General features: G+C 49.8%; 5 protein-coding genes; 3 read left to right on the top strand and 2 right to left on the bottom strand.

Moving 5' to 3' along the window:
• The first annotated feature begins 98 nt into the window (after nucleotides 1-98).
• CNAG_01716 (hypothetical protein) lies at nucleotides 99-3,013 on the top strand. XM_012197315.1 has 3 exons: nucleotides 99-890; nucleotides 946-1,067; nucleotides 1,132-3,013. The coding sequence occupies exons 1-3, from the start codon at nucleotides 173-175 to the stop codon at nucleotides 2,770-2,772; spliced, it is 2,481 nt and encodes an 826-aa protein (XP_012052705.1). The 5' UTR covers nucleotides 99-172; the 3' UTR covers nucleotides 2,773-3,013.
• CNAG_01717 (cell differentiation protein rcd1) lies at nucleotides 2,931-5,615 on the bottom strand. XM_012197316.1 has 6 exons: nucleotides 5,171-5,615; nucleotides 4,239-5,116; nucleotides 4,037-4,192; nucleotides 3,881-3,987; nucleotides 3,540-3,829; nucleotides 2,931-3,476 (listed from the first exon to the last, which is right to left on the bottom strand). Exons 2-6 carry the CDS (start codon nucleotides 4,867-4,869, stop codon nucleotides 3,329-3,331), a joined length of 1,332 nt encoding a protein of 443 aa, XP_012052706.1. The 5' UTR covers nucleotides 4,870-5,116; nucleotides 5,171-5,615; the 3' UTR covers nucleotides 2,931-3,328.
• On the top strand, nucleotides 5,014-7,709 carry CNAG_01718 (hypothetical protein). Its single transcript, XM_012197044.1, has 16 exons — nucleotides 5,014-5,051; nucleotides 5,097-5,129; nucleotides 5,181-5,226; nucleotides 5,280-5,307; nucleotides 5,375-5,382; nucleotides 5,437-5,505; nucleotides 5,560-5,589; nucleotides 5,641-5,684; nucleotides 5,736-5,769; nucleotides 5,828-5,842; nucleotides 5,892-5,921; nucleotides 5,989-6,152; nucleotides 6,211-6,383; nucleotides 6,440-6,602; nucleotides 6,662-7,278; nucleotides 7,345-7,709. Exons 1-16 carry the CDS (start codon nucleotides 5,035-5,037, stop codon nucleotides 7,401-7,403), a joined length of 1,530 nt encoding a protein of 509 aa, XP_012052434.1. The 5' UTR covers nucleotides 5,014-5,034; the 3' UTR covers nucleotides 7,404-7,709.
• Nucleotides 7,710-7,757: 48 nt separating this feature from the next.
• CNAG_01719 (hypothetical protein) lies at nucleotides 7,758-11,014 on the top strand. XM_012197045.1 has 9 exons: nucleotides 7,758-8,277; nucleotides 8,344-8,566; nucleotides 8,631-8,800; nucleotides 8,864-9,110; nucleotides 9,195-9,348; nucleotides 9,413-9,566; nucleotides 9,622-9,843; nucleotides 9,910-9,928; nucleotides 10,003-11,014. The coding sequence occupies exons 1-7, from the start codon at nucleotides 8,064-8,066 to the stop codon at nucleotides 9,657-9,659; spliced, it is 1,200 nt and encodes a 399-aa protein (XP_012052435.1). The 5' UTR covers nucleotides 7,758-8,063; the 3' UTR covers nucleotides 9,660-9,843; nucleotides 9,910-9,928; nucleotides 10,003-11,014.
• CNAG_01720 (ESCRT-I complex subunit TSG101) lies at nucleotides 9,506-11,621 on the bottom strand. XM_012197317.1 has 5 exons: nucleotides 11,414-11,621; nucleotides 11,128-11,366; nucleotides 10,876-11,073; nucleotides 9,945-10,828; nucleotides 9,506-9,892 (listed from the first exon to the last, which is right to left on the bottom strand). Exons 1-5 carry the CDS (start codon nucleotides 11,547-11,549, stop codon nucleotides 9,700-9,702), a joined length of 1,650 nt encoding a protein of 549 aa, XP_012052707.1. The 5' UTR covers nucleotides 11,550-11,621; the 3' UTR covers nucleotides 9,506-9,699.
• Between the last annotated feature and the right edge of the window lie 49 nt (nucleotides 11,622-11,670).

Genomic DNA, 11,670 nt, shown 5'->3' on the forward strand with positions numbered 1-11,670 from the left:
CTCATTCCGGTGGAGGTGGCGGGATCAAATCTGAGTGACGTGGATTAAATAGCGATTAACAAAATAATCGAAAGCCTCACCACGCAGCCCTCTGAGTCTCTCGCTGAAATAATTCCATCGACCAGCGAGGCCACCGTCACCGAACCTCCACCCCCCACGTCCACTGGCCCTCATGGTAAACTCTCCCCCACAAGGCCTCCCCCCAATAAAGCTCAAGCTCTCTCTCTCAAACATACACCAACCCTCAACCCCTACTCCCACGCACAACAAGAAGGGCAAGCACACCGTTCCTCCTACAGACGTCCAGGATGCCCATTCTTCTACCCCTTTACCGCGCCCAAAACTCAAGGTCAATGCCGCCCGTCCATCCTCCTTCCGTATAAGTCTTCCGGCGGTGGGTCCTTCCACTGCGGACCTTCCAACTGTGACGACTCCTGCCTCGTCAACTGCAGCGTCCCCTGCAGATCCCACAACTCCTTCGGGGTCTGCATCAAAGACTCAAACGAGTCCCGGTAAAAAGTCATCTATCAAGAGATCTGCAAAACCTTCTGCGTCGAAGAAAAAGACTGGCCCTAGGCGACCGTCTGCCATCCCTCAAAGACTGTTGTCCTCAACTTCCACTACGCCGTCAAAACCCAGTGTTGCTATTCCCGAGACACCCACACAAGTCAAGGTTGAGCTCGAAAATCTGTCGCCTGCTTCTTCATCCATTCCACCAGCTGAAGTCACTAATATATCAACGCCATCCCAGAACGACGGTGAAGAAACCTCTGGAACAGGCAAACGACCGATTAAGTGGATGCGTGTGAAAAAGCCATTGAAAGAGCTTTTGCAAAAGATTATGGTGGAGATCAGAAAGAAGGATGACTATGCTCTATTTGAGGAACCTGGTCAGTCCTCCCAAACCTTGACTAACATGTAGGATTCCCGCTGATGAGAATATAGTTGACCTGGAGGCTTTCCCTGATTATCTTGATGTTATCGGCGGAGAGGATAATATGATGGATATGAGCACCATGCAAGCCAAGGTTGATCGCAACGAGTACCGAAATATTGACCAAATTGAGGTGAGTACCCTACTATGTATTGCTCCCAGCTCCTTATGGATGGCTAACAAGTAAATTGGAACAGGCTGATCTTCGAACACTTGCAAGTGCTGCGCAAAAGTTCAATCCGCCCGGGTCAGTCCCTCACAAATCGGCAGGGATCATCCTCGCCCATGGTCTCAAGCATATCGAACGTTCTCGCCCTCTTGTTTTAACCCCTCCTTCCACTCCACGAGACTCTGCCACACCCGCCAGAGCGACATCTGTCATTTCTACCCGCGAGTTGACAGCCGCTCTTGAAGACAGGAAGGCAAGGGACGATGTGCCTCCCAATCTTTACATTCCCGAAGAAATGCTTTGCTTCCCTCCGAACAGTGCCATGGCTCGAGCAGTCGGGTGGAATCTCAACGGAGGTAAACGTATGTACAACAAGCGTACTTCTCGTGCGCGTGAAAAGTTTGGCGGAAAGTGGCGCAACTGGATGACAGACGGTAGTCGTGATATCGCAGAAGTGGATGATATCCACTTGCTCTTTGATCCGTGGCGAGTGAGGACAGGTGAAGAATGGAGAAAGGTCCCTGACTGGCAAGCGCTGAGGAATGAGGCAAACTGGTGGGAACTGGAAATGCCTCCACCACCACCCCAATCAGCGGCTCAGCAAGCTCCCTTACCGTTTAATCCTGGCGAGCCTCGATTGGACAAGGTGCCCCTTCATGATTTTGTTCCTTACGATTTCGGCCAGTATCCTTCCATATCATCCGAAATATCCTTCTTACGTCAGCGTATACCAAATTTGACTGAAGAAGAAGACATTCTTTCCGAACACATCCGGCCAGTCTATCCTCGATTAAAAAAGGGTGAATTAGCGCCGCCGCCTAATCTTATAAACATATATGATGGGCCGCTCAGACGAACAGCAGGCGATTGGGTGAGGGAAATGGCGACTGGGGGTGTGATAGGGGAGGCTTACCTTGATAGTCTTAATAGATTCGTCAAGGGAGCGATGAAGGAGGGTGCCGACAAGGATTTGTCTGGAGAGCAGGATACCAAGCCAAAATTGGGAAGCGACCAGCTCCCACTGGACGAATACGTTATGACGAGCTACCACACACCCTTCCTCCAAACTCCTACTCGTCAAACGATTCACACGACGCTTGACCATCTTTCACCTTTATCCCCACGTCCCGATTATATTCTTCCTTTGGCGAAAGCGGCATATGCCCGTGTCGCACTTCGTCTTCTCACGGGCCCATCAAATCCCATGGATATCAAGCCGCTCTTACGGGAGGAAGGTGATTTCATGTACCAAGGGGTTGGTGGCAAGAGCGGAGTCAATGTTGGATTGGAGTGGACCGGTGGGGAGCTGAGCAGGTTAATAGAGAAAATGAACGTTCGAAAACAATACCTGGCCGGTAAGCGGAAAAGAGAAGAAGGAAATGAGGTTGAAGGAGAGATCAAGAGAATCAAAATGGAGGCCGATTCAGCTGTTATCACCGATAAACCGTCTCTTGTTTCCGAATCAGTTACCTCTCACGCACCTCAGCCAGGAGACGCAGCCGTATCAGAAGAACCCGAGAAGATTAGCGATGAAGAACTGAAGCGTCTCAGATTGGAACTCGTAGCGCTCAGTAAATTCTACCCTCTTCCAGCGCTGAAGAAAATGAGCAAGGAAGAGGCTGCAAAGTTGCTGCCTGTGAACGTGAGAGGGTTGATGTGTAGACCTTAGGGCGGTAGATACTAGTCGGGGAACACGTAATATTTCCTGAATAGCCTGCCGAGAACCGCAGTTGTAAAACGGTCATATGCATTGTACAAGTACTGTAATTTGATCGTTGTACGTCAATCAGTAATGGCACAAAACCTGCTTGTCACCACTGTTAATTGTATCACGCTTGGGTATCCCACAAGGGTAGTACAAACGCAAATTGCATATATATTCTTCCTTTATCTTCTAATTTAATGTATCACACCACATATCACAATTAAAAAACGGACCAAAGACTCAATTAATTACGAACTAGTGAACAACCCCTATGGGGGATGGCTAGAAGGGCGAAAAAAAAAAAGAAAAAAAAAACTGTTGTATGTACCTGGTCGTAGCGATAGAAAAATACAAGCTGATTCGGAATTGGGAGATCATGACAAACAAAGCTATTGAGGGTATGATAGTGCTGGTATAAATGCGTATGAGGTTGATGCAAAGTGCCTTGGCGCGCTCCTGCTAATGCGCCATTTTCGTGGTAGTAAACAACCTTAAAGAGGTGTTAAACAAGGTGGATTGCTTATTGAATGTCAGAAGCCGGCCGCTCGTTGAGATTCATTAAGAGGGTTTGAAGGCATCGCTTGGTAACCATGTCGCCCTTGAGAAGGGGGTTGAAGGTGTTATCCTGCAAAGCCTTTGGAAGGCAGGCACGAAGAGCCTCTCTTGCCCTGTGGATATCGCGATTAGCCCAAAAGTTGTGAAAATGTTTTTTTTGGTGACCAACGACGTACCTGGGGTTGTCACTCATCCTCAGATAACATCTAACCACATGCTTCAATAAACGGACCGCCTGACTCTCCACAAGCGCATCCACCATGTTGGCCAACACTGTCCCAACCGCATAAAATCTCTCATACGTTTGGCAGATATATTGCAATCCCAAATCGTCTGCGAGGATCTTTTGAACGATAAAGATGGCCACAGTCTTGGAAAGTTCCGAGCCAGTCTCCATTATTCTGAGACACAGAGGAATAATTTCAGTAGAGAGAAGGAAGTTGATGACATCCGAGTTGTCATTTTGCTGTACGTAAAGTGAGCAAGCTAGCCGCAGCCTATATCGAGATATTCTTACTTTGACAAGAGCGCCGATTACGCCCAGTGATGTTAATCGAAGATATTCAAAAGGTCGAGTTTTACTGGTCGTGTTGAGGAAGGGATATAAAAACAGGGGAATGTGCGCTGCTTTCCTTTAGCCTCCATAATTAATGAAACCATTTCATGCGCTCACCATTTAAGAACAATGCTCGTGTGTCGGAATGGCTCGCGACACACTGAAGGAGAGCGAGCGCATTGCATACCCGGTTGGAAGCATGGGCAGTCAAGGATGGCGGAGAAAGAGCTGGATAGACGGCGACGATCTCGAGCAGCAGGGAGCTCATGATACCTGTATCGTGTCAGCCTACCTTGCATCCATTGTAGGAGAGACGCACCAAAACCACCCCAAAGGACCAACGCTAAATCCTCGTAAAGCTCTCTCTTTTTACTCAATTCCAAAAGAGCTGCCTCCCGTGTTTCCGGCTCAAGGAGCTCGGTGATGAGGATGTAGATCTTCTCCTCGTCGCTGCCTGCAGGGGGCGGCGCGCCGTTGGGCATCAGAAGAACCTTGCCTCCGGCCGACGCCCCAGTGACGCTAGCAGTTCCAGGACCGGCCTGGGTTTGCATGGCGGGGTTGATGGACTGCTGGGAGCCGGTGGGCGGCGGTGGATTGTTCAGGTGTTGGGCGAGATTTTGTGGGAGCAGCGGGCCAGAGGCGGATGCGCCCGGGGTGGTCGACTGGGTCGCCGCTATCTGGGGGGTGTGGGCGGCATTCTGCCTGGTGGCGTCTGCGGCGGGGGCCGAGTAGGGGAACTGGCGCCGGTCGAAGAGGTAGGGGGGGATGTTCGTGGCTGGCTGGAGCTGCTGGTTCATGTGCTGGGGGAAGCTTGGCGTGGGTGCCCACGTGTGTGTGGAGTGCTCCGTGTCCGGGGTGGCGGGGGCCGTGGGGGGGCGGTGCAGAGACTGGTGCTGGAGAGGATGGTGCTGGTGCTGGTGGGGGAGATGGGGCGGGGCGTGCGAGAACATGGTGCGCGGGGAAGAGATACAACAGACAACTTCTCCCCTGCGGATATCACCCCCTTAACACCTCCCCGGCGGCGTTTACCGCTTGTGGCACCACCCGCTAACTACCATTATTTAACCGCTTGATCACTCACCAGCTAAACCCTGCACTACTCCATAGCCATAAGCATGCAAGCCCCGCAGCTGTAAGCCCGGCGGACTTTGGAGCAGCCCGCGCTGACGATATGCAGTCGTCTCAACGAGAGACAGGCTAACCCAAATCCGTCAGCAGTCCACACAACTGTCCAGTGGGCTGCCTACTGACTTGTCTGCAGCTATGTAGTATTTATCAGATCTCTTCAGAACAAGGCAGACCATACAGTAGGCGGTTTGCCAGCTTTTTTGGGTATCTCCAGCTGACACTGTGTCTTTAGGATGCTGAGGACATATTGCGAGCCGTTGGTACGTGTTATATTAGTTCCCTCTTGTTCATCCATCGATCACGGTAGCTCATAAGCGACTTCAAAAGCTGCTCAGGTAGATTAGCATATCTCATACTCACCATAGAATGAATCTCATGCGAGGCTGCAGATGAGAACCATCATGAAAGAACGCTTCATGCAAATTGGTACATTAGAGGAAGCAGAGTTCAATCGGGTAGTAAGTCAACCTCGACAGACGACTGGCGGATTGGGGAAGACTGATGCTGCCCAGTTTGCTGGCAGGAACTGGAATCACGGACAGGTGGGTATTTGGCACTTCCAAGCTGTTGTCGTTTACTCATTAACCTTTCAGAGCATTGAGCTAGTATTGAGAGGTCCTTCTGGGCGGTTCTTGCCGTAAGATAATATGTGCAAAACACAGCTTTGTACTGACGAGCAATCACTCAGGATGCCATATATCATTTCAGTCATGTGCCATGAGGTAGGGGTTAGTTCACTTCGTGCGATATTTGAACTAATAAGTCTATGCCTTATTGAAGATGGCTCACATCGAGGCAAGTCGTTTCGCTAACAAGCAAGTAGCAAATAATAATGCCATTACAGCAAATGAACCACGGGCCAAAGTTTCAAAAAGTGCGAGTCTATGCCAGGAGATGCACCCCCCCCCCCAAAAAAAAATACTGATCCACTAATGATGCAGCTAATGCGAGAGATCAAAGCCGATGTTGCAAAGCTACAAGCTCGCGGATATTATGGTGACGGTTTCTGGTCCGACGGAAAGCGCTTGGCGGATAGTGTCCGCATGGGCGGTGAAGGGCTTCGACCTTCTGATTTCCCGGAATATATCTGTGGTGTTAGCTCATCGTGCGTACACCCTCTGTACCTGCTGTCAGTCCGTACTCTTAACTTTTTATTCCAAAAGGGATGCCAAGAAGGCCCGCAGAGGACCTCGACGACAGGGAAACCGTACGACAGGCCTTGTCAAAGGTGAGGCCTCACATCGTTCTGGACGTCAAACAGAGTACAGGAAAAAGGCAGGGCGAAGGAATAATGTGGATATGGGAGATAATGGGTTGAGGTTGGATGGTATACGAGGTGAGATGATCACGCCGCAGCGGTCTTTTCACAGTGAATTAATCAAGTGGAAATAGCTATCACAAAGCAGGATCGCGAAAAACGGAAAGCATTTGTAGATGACAAAATACAAATGCTCGCTCGGGGCGGAATGCCTCTGACTCGCGCAAGGAAGCAAGCGGGAGAGATGTGGGAGCAAGAAAATCCTTGGTGGGCTGAGAGTAACACAAGAAGCAAAGTGTAAGCCTGGGGCAATAATTGACGTTGAAATCTCTGGCTTATTATGGGTGAAATGTTAGGGCAAAATCCAAATCAGCCGCAGCGTTAAGAGCTGAAGCGGCTGAAGCTCGTCTGCGTGCACTCGCCGGTCCGTCACGAGACACCAAGCCTAAACTTGAAACCATGTCTTCCGATTCAGAGGACGAAGATGAAAATAGCGATGGCGAAATTGAAGAGATCCCTGATCCGCATTTGAGCGTTGAAGATCGGAAGAAGGAGATGGATGAAATGGATGAAGAAGAGAAAGATGGGTTGAGGGGTGGATGGGAAGACTACATCACTCCTCCTAGTGTACATCGGCCCATTACTTCTATCTACTCCTCGGATTCTTCAGAAACCAAGCCTTCGGCGAAGCGCCTACCGCCAGAGTCATCTGGTCCTTCAAAGATACGCAAATTGCAACACCAAGCCCCTCTACCCTCTACTAACAAATCGATCAAAGAGGAACGTCCAAGTGACCCAGGCGAGCCACCTTCAGTCCTAGGGCGAAGATCATCTCCTATCATTTCACCAGCTATCCCACAAGTGAACAAGGAATTGGGAAAGGGGAAAGATGTCTTTCCACGAGAAGACGGTCAGCCAGGATGGAGATGCCGCCTTTGTACTTTTATAAATCTGATGGATCATGGGAGATGCGGTACGTATTTCTCTGAAACGCTTATCAAATGGAAGGCCCGGTAGACTGATACGAGATAACTTTTAGATATTTGTCAGGCAAGGCCAGATGGGACATTGCCTGAGGATGTACAGTCTATCATATAGATGTTGTTACAAATAGAGAGTTTGGCGTGGTATGGACCTAATGAGGGAAAGAATGCCAAGCTTTATCTTGTCTTTGTTCTTTCGACGGTCGAATGGACGTTCGCGAAAATGGCCTCTGACGACGGTTTGCAATTGCTGTTATATCATGAGAATGGCAAGTGCTTCTGTACTTATAAGAGTTATCAACCAATAGTCATCTGGTATGGGCTTCCAATAATATCTGGCTTATCATCTGCAGTATGTTTGATTGTGTTGAGAATATCTCCAAAACCTGAGGTAGTTATGTAACAACGCCAACGATTTCAGCACCAAACGCGGAGGGCCGGCTGGAAAGCTCGCTCGCTCGTTCGTTCTGTTTTTTATCTCCGCCTTTTTTTTTCAAACTCCTTTCTCAAAACCACTCCCTTCAAATGTGGCCCCTTGTATGGTCATCGTGCATCATTAAATTTAGCTTAGGTTGTCTGCAATATACAACTGATGCCTGTGAGGGGCTTTGCTGTGTAGTACCGCCATCGATCGAGCTCTGCCCAGCTAAACTATTTACGTCCGCACTTATACGCTCATTGTTCGGCGCCTACTACAACATCGGCAGTATTAGGACCCACTGATCCCTACTCAGTACTACACTTTCCTCTTTCAAGCAGTCATAAGGGCGGCGGTATGTCTCAACTACTATGGATCTCTGACGCCTCACCCCTTTTTTCCTACTCACCCGCTGAGGCGTACTTTGCCGGTCAAGGATTGAACTCATGGATAGGTTCAACGGGTTTAAACTCGACTACTACCGCAGTCGTCGCCGCCAATGGGGGAGGAGGAACGACGACGTATCATTCAACAACGGGCATGGCTGGGGTCATACTACCTGCTATATATGGTCTGTGTTTTTTCGTCTGAGAAATCATCATCATTGTGTCTGACTTGTCATGTGGGGATCATTTAGCTACTTCATTTGTTCCAATATTCTCCGCCCCAGACTCGTACAATGTCACCATGCAGCAAAATTCCAATGACCCTCAAGTTTGGAAATCGGGTCAAAACTGGACGAGCTCGGGAGGAGATTTTAGTGCACAAACTTTTACCATAAACGTCTCCTGTCAGGGCGATTGTGACGACGAATTCATCTTTGAGGGAGCTTGGGTGGAAACAGAGCTTGCTCCAGAGGGGTGAGTCAATACTATTCGTCAGTATGAATGATATGAAATACTTATCATTGGCTTGACGAGTCAGTTCAGTCACAGAGAGTGTGTCATTGGATGATTCTTCCTCATTAATACAGTACACAGGCTTCACGTCGGTGGTGACTGATAGCGAGCTGGTGCAAGTATCATCTTCTGATTACAACTCCTCACTGTCTATGACCTCAACTGCAGGAGCCACAGCTCGGATCATGTTTAATGGTGAGACATTTTGAGATCAATTACTAAGTTTAAGCACTGTAACTAACAGTTTTGATTTATTAGGTGCTTCCGTAACGGTATCAGGGGTCTCATGTCCCTTCTGTTCAACGTTCTCGGTCAGTTTAGATTCGAAGACTGCAGCAACGCTTAATAGCGCCAACAATATCAGTGTTCACGGAACCTTACTCTATTTTGCTACTAATCTGGACACAAGCATCACTCACGCTCTAATCCTTGAGGCTCAAGGCGACGGAATTTTAGTTATTGATGAATTTACAATAAACGGACCTAAGGGAGGGGTTGGATTTGTGTACGTCATTACAGTATTATGCCCTGATACTGTCCCCAGATTTCACAAGTGTATTGGGCGAGACTCACCATATGTTTGTGTTAGTGGCACAATTGATGGACCCGCGGTGACCAGCAGCGACCGCAGCAGCAAGACAGCAGATATTAGTGAGACCGCTACTTTGTCGGCAGCAACTGAAGGGGGTGCGCCAAACGTCGGTGTAATCATTGGTGCCATTCTAGGTTCACTAGCCGGTGTAGTATGTCTATCATCGAGGACAGGGACTTGCAGGCCAGAAAGACCATGACTAAAACCGTGAACAGGCAATCTTGTATTTTCTTTGTCGAAAAGCTGTTCCTGCGACCAAGAGCAGTGAGCAAAAGAAGATGGACCCGTGGGATGAGGCCAATTTATTACAGAATATGAAGAATGAAGGTGTCCATGTGACAACAGTTGCTAATCAACGCTATGTTTATCGTGGGTTTCATCAACGTTCTAATCCCAATTATCAGATACTGATTGATCCTCAAAGCTGGGTTAATCGCCCATAGCGATCTGACGAAAAAATAGATCCTTTCCGGTCTTCAAACTATGCATGATCATTTACATCTCACCACCCTTGCTTCTGTCCCATCCCTTGGAGGATCCTCTCTATGAGAGCCCTCTTCATGTACTGTTCTCTTGCCAATGACCTGATGGATTTGAGATATCGGTCAAGATCGACGCGTTCCGCGTCAAGTGCTCGAGTCATATGGTAAATTGTATCTTCGATGGCGTTATCTTCTGCTACCAAGTCTACTAGCCTGATAATGCGTTTTAGTAAAATCATACAAAGGATTGTGGGTCGTAACTTACTGATTATGTACAATGGAGATCCCACACACAAGCTCATCGACCGCCACTTCGCCCTTAGATTCCAGATCCGCGACCCTTTCTCCGCCCTTGGCAACCACCTCCTCCATTTTCTTGCCCACTGAATCGCACACCTTTTTCACAGCTTCAAGTCTCGCCATCTCATCTCGTATAGCCGGTTCACCTGTCACCAAATCTTCTTGCCTTGCTCGCAGGTGCTCCACAGATGAATGAAGAGAGTTCACTAGAGGGGGCAGGGACGCGTTGAGGTGTGGGAGAAGGATGGAATGGAGGTGCAGGAGGGAGGGAGGTGGGGGTTTCGAAGGCGGAATAGGCGGAGGGCCGGATGCATCATCTGGTTCGTTGTTGAGAGCTGTGGGCTGTGTTCCAGGCGAAGATAAAAGATCCTGTGGGGGCTGCCGTGGTACTGGAAGGCTTTGAGATTTCTGAGCCTGATGTGGATGAGGGAGAGGATAGTATGTCTGTTGACCAGGGTGAACAGCATCGTTACCATCCTCGCCTGGCAGAGTAGGCCGGGGTCGCCCTGCTGCTGTATTTTGTGACCCCATCATACCGGTTGGTGGCGGTGGCCTTGAGGCAGGCACTCCTTGCCATACCTGTTGGGGTCCTGTATAATGCTGCTGGAGTGACCCTGCAACTTGAGGTATTGGACTTACACCGGAGTAAGGCCTCTGAGGAACAGGAGGAGCAGATGTTGATGGGCTTGGAGATTGGGTTTGACGAGGTTGATTGGGCATAGATGGTGATTCACTCGGAGTTTGAACATGTTGCGGCGCGGAAGACGTGGGCGGGGAGCGTTGAAGGGTGGGATTATGGGAGAATGGATGAAGCGGAGGAGTTGGTGCTGGTCTGTAAACCGGAAGTGTCTAGATATTTATTAGTCTATATTCACGGGGGATGCGTCAAATCTTACTTCTGGATTCGGACGACCGAAGGTTGGCCGGGCAGGGACTGGGGGCTGAGAGGCTCCTGTTTGCCTGTCTGGAGTTGGCGTACGAGCCCCAGATGACAAGTTTTGATTCTGGGAAGGTGTGGATGGTTTAGCATATACCGGTGGTGCAGCTGAAAACACGTCTGCCAGATGTTTCAACAGCATGTCAAGATTCTTAACCTAGCGGCTGCGTCAGTGTCGTGTGCGCTCCTGTTGACATCAAGACAAGCCCACCTCCCAAGCCCTCCACCATTCCTCCACGACTTGTTCTCTGACTCTGCCTGATGGCTCAACCTCTCTACTTTTCCTCACGCCCATGTCCTTGGTTGGCATTACAAAGACTAAGGGAGGAGCGCGTGGGTACTCATGAGGTACCCAGAGATGTATGGGTATCTGGTAAACGGCGCCACGGTAGGTGACTGGAAGCGTGCCATGGAGGAGGAGAAGGAGCGCGGTATGTCCCGAGTCAAAGGCTATACAATTTTAGGGCGGGCCAAATTAGTGCTGTGCGGAGACTCACTGAAAGCGTCTGTCTTGACAGCGAGGGTGCGGCGTTGCTGGAGGATGTAGATGACCTCCTGGGCGATGGCCTCACGGGCGGGGAAGGGGCGGAGGACGGATCGAAGCCAGTCTCTGGTGAGACTGAGCGAGGACATCGGGCGGGGGGAGGGGGGGCGTGGGGTCAGGAGGGGCGGCTGCAGGAGAGCTGCCAGTCAGATCACCATTCCGTCGTTACCCACATAGAGAACCCCGCGCTCTTCATGGTGGAGGTCACAC

Source organism: Cryptococcus neoformans, chromosome 11 (genome assembly GCF_000149245.1).
Source record: "Cryptococcus neoformans var. grubii H99 chromosome 11, complete sequence".
Lineage (NCBI taxonomy): Eukaryota > Fungi > Basidiomycota > Tremellomycetes > Tremellales > Cryptococcaceae > Cryptococcus > Cryptococcus neoformans.